Source organism: Cyprinodon variegatus, unplaced genomic scaffold (assembly GCF_000732505.1).
Source record: "Cyprinodon variegatus isolate N-32 unplaced genomic scaffold, C_variegatus-1.0 Scaffold481, whole genome shotgun sequence".
NCBI lineage: Eukaryota > Metazoa > Chordata > Actinopteri > Cyprinodontiformes > Cyprinodontidae > Cyprinodon > Cyprinodon variegatus.
This window is the reverse complement of record NW_015150934.1, coordinates 967,692-975,238: the sequence shown is the minus strand read 5'-3', so window position 1 is coordinate 975,238 and position 7,547 is coordinate 967,692. Positions and strand designations below refer to the sequence as shown.

Below are 7,547 nucleotides of genomic sequence, written 5' to 3'. Positions count from 1 at the left end.
TCAAATTAAGAGCATGCCCAAGTGTTTTGAGCTGGATTTAACTCTGCTTGTTTTCTAGTCTTTAAAAATGCATACAATTATTATCTGACATTTTTCAGATGTATACGCCACTATAAATAAATTTAGTGTCAAAATAAAATGTTGACTATAATGTCCCAATAACTTGTACTTTGAAAGGTCCTGCACAAACATTTGATTCTCTTATATTAGGTATTCAATAAGTCAAATATGTGTGATGTGTCCAAAATTCACCCCAGCAGAAAAATTGGCACTTAATTTAACCAAAGGGAGGTCTGTTTTAGAAAGGATTCAGGGAGGGACAGGATCTTGAATCATTGAGCCAGTCCACTTTTACATCTATGCAAATGAACATGCAGTCAGCATCACAGATCTTAAGCATTAAAATGAGTTTAGGTAATGTAATTAGGATAATAAATGTGTCTGACAAACCCAACTCACTCTTACCTGAAAACCTTTAATCTTAATGTGTGTGCTGTCCAGCACACAGTTCATTTCTTTCATTTGTAGCTCAATTCATGTTTACTTCAATACTTTAAAAATCCCTCCTTGATGTAATTCATTCTTCTGTGGCTGGGGAAGGTTATGAAGATGTATTTTTACACCAAATTCACACTCCTGGTGTGGCAAATATGAGCTTTGCTAAGATTTTCAGATTCTCCTACAGCGAACATGCTAGCGATGCACCCTTGTAATGTACAGGGAAAATTTTGTATGGACAACATTGTAAAGACACGTTGGAGCTACTTTTGACTACTCAACACACGCAATATAGTATAGGCCAGTCTATACACAGAACAGGGTTCGTCAAACAAAAATTCCCAAATTAAGACCACTTGGAAAAATATAAATGGTTTAGGATACCATTTACTAGATAACTTTACTAAATATATCAATTTTTAAATGTTGGCAGGTAAATATCAAAGCAGTAAAGCAACATACGTACAGCATGACACCAACTGAGCAAGTAAGGCACCAGGATTTACACCAGCTTTTAGCCTGGTCTGGAACAGGCTAGCTGCACAGAATAAATCATAAATCAGTGCTGCTGTGCTTTGTGAAACAAGACTTAAGGCAGGATATCTGGAAAATCCCAGCTTCATATAGTCAGGTCAAGATCTATAAACCTGGATTGATCCATCACAGCACTTCAGCTTCACCAAGGAATAGTCATGGATGAAACCTTTTTGTGGTACATTTGCACACCTGCAGTGGATCCATCAGCAGGATAGGCCATGTCAAAGCTCAGATCCCGTTAAAAATTAACCTGAACTAGAACACCTGCCAGTCACCAGCGCATCTACATGTGAACCAAAAATCCAGGGTGTGCAAGCTAGAAATCTGCCTTAGCTTTGTGTTGACACCATGTCAGTATAGACAAACTTCTGAAGGACATCTGTGGACTCTAATCTTTAAAGGAAATGGTTGACATTTTCCATTTAAATATTTAATATACAGTCAATCTGTAGATTGCAAAAATAAAAATTGCATCTTGTTTATAAACAAAGGACATGTTTAAGCCATTGTTTTGCATTAATCCTGCATGCACCACCACTTTATTCACCTGCTGCAGCCTTAAAGCAGAACAAACTTCCCACCAGAGCCAGCAGCACCCATTTACATTCAAATTAAACATTTATTGGATCAACACTAAAACTCCATTTTACATTCAACACGTAGAACAAGTGTTACAATCTATAAAAATATTTTCTATTTACAAAAGATTCAGCCCAGCAGCCTGAGAATAAAACCCTAAAGGTGAAGTCCAGTCAGTGTCCAAACATCTCCTGAGAGGCGTACGTCATGTAGAGGAAGCCGTCCTCATCCTGGTGGTCCTTGTACACCTGAGCCATGGTGAGGGACATGCTGGCCAACCCGCTGTTGTTTATGAGTAGGTAGAAGGCCTGACTGGGCAACAACGCCATCCGGTTCCTGGGAGGGCAGAGACACCAAGGCAGAGGTCAGCTCTCAGGAGGGTATTGCATCAATTAATCTACAGCACCACCTGGTGGCCACACTTGGAATATATCAGCCCAAAAAATTTAGATTTCAGAGAATTTAAGATTAAACATGAGTGGTTAAGGACCTCATGATCAAATTCAGTGCATCAAGAAGAAGCATTCAGAATATTTGTCACCAGCTTTAAAAAAAACAAGCCAGAGATTTCTTTCAGGAACTGAGCTTTAAAAGTGCTCCTATTTTTAGAAACATTGAGATAGTTTTCAGCATGCAGCCTAGTAAGTCAGGCAACAGGGCTTTTAAATATCCAGATCATTATAGAACCATAAACACCTGTAAAGTTTTAAGGAAAGGGCCACTAAGTGCGTCAAAAACCTCTTAAAGAATCAAGATTTAGAAAGGAAGTTTTATCTCATGCTACCAACCTTTTTTTTTTTTTTTTTTTTTTTTTTAACTATAGCAAATCCCTAAAGGAATCAAGAAAAAAAACTCAAACAGAGTAACTGATCAGCTGAAGAAATGTGCTCTGGATCCAGAAAGAATTAAGATGACACAGACATTAAAGTCTGGCTGCCTGGAAGGAACAGGCTGGAGTTAAAGACATGAGCCGTGTTCTTCTAAGAATCTAAGGCAAAACAGAGGCTCTGCTTGATCCAGACCTGGTTTGGACTGATTGATCAGTAACCGACGTAAACTGTACCATCACATGTTCTCCATTAGAGCCTGCAGCAATCTGGACTGATTCACCAAAAATTTATTTATGCAGAGTCACCATGAGCTGGTCAAAAAGAGGAAGACTGGAAATGTGTGGTGATTCAACCCACCAGCAGACCAGAACTACTTTCTCCAGGTTCTGAAAAAAGTTCTATCCTAGAACAGAACCTAGCAGAACACATCCATCAGATGAGTCGATTTATTGAGAGGTCAGGACCTTTCCTCATTGACTGCAGGAATTGATTTTAGAAATCAGTCCTAGATAAGAAAAGGTGGCTGACAGTTCATCATGCTTGAGTAGAAGGACCAGAACCAGCCAGAAACATCTGGAATCAGTCTAATCAGGTGAGGGCTGGCTCCTCATTTTACAGGAATTAAACCTTTCCCTTTAGCTGCATGCCTGCCTGGCATTCCAAGAATTCCCAAAACACAAAACTTCAGGATCCAAGCTGCATCTAAAACTTCCATTTGATTCAATAGTCACATTATGCGTTCAAACATGCATGATCACGCACAGCCTCAAGCACGCACCTGATGATGGTGACGAACTGGGTCATGGTGAGTTCGTGCGGCACCAGGAACTTTGTTTTGTCCAGTGGAGGGAGGTACTTTTCCTTCTCGTAGCGTTCAATGATCACCTGAAGGTCAGAGAATCCAGGTGAGACCAAACCAACACCTCACACACACTCCTCAGTCACTTAGGAACACTCACCGGAATTTTATTGGGGAATTTGGACCTGATTCCCGCCACCTCATGTCTCCTTGTAGCTGCAGAGAGAAAAAAAAAATTAAACAATCTGTAATTTATTTCTGTCCAATTTTCGCGGTTCAGGAAACCCACCGAAGCTCTTCCTCTGTTTGAACGGTTTGTTCTGCTGCGGGGTTCTGTCGAATGGAGGCATGCTGACTGCGGACCGCAGCTCTGCGCAGCCGCTTTTAAATGTGGGCGGCTGCAGCGCATCAGCTGATTAGCGCATGGACGCAGACCCGCCGCAACATCTGCGGTTTTAAATCAAGCTGGGGACGCAGAGGAACAGGGCCGGAGGGAAGGCAGCCAGGGGCTAAAGGGGCCCCAAGATTTTTAAATAACTTTATACTTAGGAAAAGGGCTGGAGGGATGGGACCCAGGGGCCAATGGGGCCCCCAGATTTTTTGAATAACTTCTTACTTAGGAACAGGGCCGGAGGGAAGGCAGCCAGCAGAAAGGGGCTAAAGAGGCCCCAAGATTTTTTAAATAACTTCTTACTTAAAATCTGTTGACTGCATTAAGTCACTAATTACAGAAAAGCGTTTTTTTTTTAGAGCAGAAAGAAATAAGAGAAAGTTTGTTTGATAATATTTTATTGAGAATTTAATCAGTTCTTAAGAAAATATTGTAAAACTCAATTTTATATCTGTTTAACTGATTGTGAAATATACTTAAATCATATTTGAATATCAAATCATTCTGGCTTAATCATGTATATAAATGTGCTATTTATCAGACTATATGTTCCCAAAATTTAGAAAATTTCTATTTAAAAAAAAAAATCTGGTCTTAAAATCTGTGTTATTTTTTTTCTCTTATTTTATGCAGATCAGTTAATTATACGTCAGCTTGTACACCTCAAACGGCTCAGCTTGCACGGCTCAGACATGTACAGCTGTAAGCCTTTTACATCAAACTAAGCTTCTGACGCCCTGGCGTCCTCTTCCACAACATCGTCGTCCCCGCTTCTCCTCTAAATAAAAAATGCATGACAGAGGAGACTCATCCAAGACCTCCGACAAAAAACTCTCCTCCTCTTGCATGTTTGCGCTGTCCATAGCGTTCCTTGACAATGTCGTTGCTAAGTGCTACTTGGTCCCAATGTAATTTTAGCTAGATGCTTCCGAGACACCGGCCACAACCAAACTGGCTTACAAATCTGCTAAACGACCAATTCGGAAATGCAACAGTTGGAACAGTCGCTGCGGATATGATTTATATAGGGAGAAAATGTCTTCTAATCATCAAAAACACAGTTGTGGCTTCCACCAAGCAGATCTTTCCCTCTTCATATTTCTCCTTATGTTAGCCACTAAACGATTTGAAGGTTCTAATTCTCAGTCAGTGAAACTAATTTTCTATGAGTCGACCCAGAACTTTCATGTTAGAGATGTAAAGAAACATCTTGTGTTCTCTAGGTTTCTGATAACATCCCAACAAAATTAAACAGTCTTTAAAGTCTTTAATTAGCTTTCAGAACCATCAGTGGCCTTGACTGGTCCGTGTGTCTGCAGTAAGTTTCATGAACTGAAAAAACAGCTCATTTTACAAGCAGTTGTAAAGGCATGTGTGGGAAACAAAAGTAATAATATTTACCTTTTAACTTGCGCAATGCACCTTTAACAGTCAATAGATTAATGCAGAACTGATAGGCTTTTTTTCCTGATGGCTCCAGGGTTTAACGTCAGAGTAAATGAGATCATGAACAGCTCTACGCAAGTAGGTTTGATCCATATCATCTCTTTCATCCATATATCATCCAGATATATAGATGAAGGATGAGTTCATTTTTCAGCATCACAGTTCAAAGCTCTAGGATAAGGAGGAACACAGACGCAAATCTGACAGGAACATCTGTGAGTTCATCTGTGGATAAAAGCTCTCCAACAAAGCCCAGTTTGTAAATATCAGCACGGCAGAGGAAAACTTGATGTTGAAACTAGATCAGCAAACGCCTAGTTTTACAGTGTGAAAATTGACCCAGTTTTCCAAAACAGAACAGGATAAATGTCCTGGTTACGATGGAAAAGCTTCTGAAAAGATTCATTATGATCTCATCTATCTGTATCTGAAGACCCACTTCTGCAACAGGGATGTATTCCGTCTTATAATCCGCTTTGGCATAGGCTTTATTAGAATACATTTTAATAGAAGTAGTTCTAAGTTTTGTTTCCAGGACTGATCCATTCATGTTCTTATTTCACAGCTGAATTTTCAGAACTTCTTGTTCATTTCCAGAGTTTATGAGATAAAAAACTTATCTTAGGTGGACTATGTTATGTTTTAGTTAACATGTTCATATAGTCTTTTATGCTGGTTTCCAGTTCGGAATGAGTAGTGCATGGAGGCAAGTTTCTGTTTCTCGCCCAGATGATTGAATAGAGAGACTTCTGTGTTAACGCTGCTCACATTAAAATGGTTTGTTTCAGTAGAACCTGCAGCACAGTTTAGGTTCCTATAAAATAATGAAGGCCTTCAATGTGCAACGACTTTATGTTTCATTAGTGGATAACATCTAAAATATAAAGATATCTGGGTTTTACTTTGTGTCTCTGATGAACAGAACATTTGGGAAAATCCAGAACTCTGAGTCCAGATGTAACTGAGAGATAAAGTAACAGAAGAGTAAAGAACTGCTGAGGTTTTCTGCTGATAATCGACCAGGAGTCCTTCTTATCAGTGAGGCTCACATACCGATGTGCTACAGAGCCCTGTTATTACAAAACAGGTCAATTCCTCATTGATTTACAGTGACAGTAGCGCCACAGTGAGGCCCACAACACAACTTTACCATTAATCACTATATTTAACGTAAATACTGAGGTCTGTGGGGACTCTTCGCATTGAAAGGTTTCGGAAAAGTAAGAAATAACCAGAAAAGAGATAAAGATTTAATAAAAAATTTTTAAGTTTGTATAAATTTTTAATTTATCCCTCCATTTTGTTTTTTATTGCTTCAACCTTTTTACATTAGGCCCTATTTTTCTCATTTGTTTTCATCTGACTCGTGTTTCGGTTACATATCTCTATGATTCATCTTTTATTCTATTATTGAAGAACATTTTACTGAAGGAGAAGAAAGTACATGAATGTGTCAATCAACTGCGTTTGGCCAATCAGCTGTGAGGATTTAAGGTAGTAGGCGGAAGGAAGAGTATGACGTCATTACAGATGTAAGTAAAGTTATGATAGACTACTGACAGGACAGTCGGAAATGAAGCGATTGTACCTCCAAAATAAAAGTTTGAAAAGTATGTAAATCAAAAGCTGCCTTTCAGTGGCTTAGGGAGACCTTTTGTTGAGAGGCTGGATGTATATCTCAGGGGGGTCTACACACAAAATTATTTTGTTCCTCAAATAATTAATTATAATCTGACTAATAAAGCATTTATATTTAAGTGCATAGATACAAAGCAGAGGAGGTCGGTGTATGTGTATTCTTCTTCACCGGTCTTTTCTTCTGTAGCTCTTGGATGTTGGCAAAAAAGTACATGTTTACATCACCACCACTATATATTAGTGAGGTTAATGATAGTTTTGGACTTTAAGTGTGTATACGTCTAAAACAAATGTAAAATCAAATGCACCATGAAACGTAACATCTGCACGTTATAATATCAATTCCTTCAAGTTGTATTAAAGAGATAACTTGTAATTATTTCCCCCCCATTGCTAAATTTCTGTTCAATTCAAATAGTTTTCCTTAAAATAAGAAAATGTACTAATCGTATAGGAGCTGCATAATGCTGCCCAATGAGATTGAATGTTTAGTAAATTATTTCATGACCAGTCCTCTGGACTGAAACATTAATGAATGCAGATCGAAATTGTTATTTTTATATATAGTGGTGCTTGAAAGTTTACATATCCTCTCATTAAAGAGAATGATGAATTCATACTAGTAATTCCAATAACACAAAACTCAAAAAGTAAAAAAAAATATTACTAAATGTTAATCTAGTAAAACGAAATATTGATTTAGATTTTTTGTTTAAAATAAAAATTCTAAAAAACAAAATGTCCCAGAGAATTGAAAGTACCTTGCCCATTAACAGTAAACCAACATAAAGGTCAACAGGTGCAGTCTGACTCAACATTTCCTTATATA

At 38.3% G+C, this 7,547-nt stretch overlaps 1 protein-coding gene across 1 annotated transcript; it reads right to left on the bottom strand.

Moving 5' to 3' along the window:
- Positions 1–941: 941 nt before the first annotated feature.
- map1lc3c (microtubule associated protein 1 light chain 3 gamma) lies at positions 942–3,631 on the bottom strand. Its single transcript, XM_015390001.1, has 4 exons — positions 3,533–3,631; positions 3,404–3,459; positions 3,223–3,329; positions 942–1,950 (listed from the first exon to the last, which is right to left on the bottom strand). Exons 1-4 carry the CDS (start codon positions 3,591–3,593, stop codon positions 1,788–1,790), a joined length of 387 nt encoding a protein of 128 aa, XP_015245487.1. The 5' UTR covers positions 3,594–3,631; the 3' UTR covers positions 942–1,787.
- Between the last annotated feature and the right edge of the window lie 3,916 nt (positions 3,632–7,547).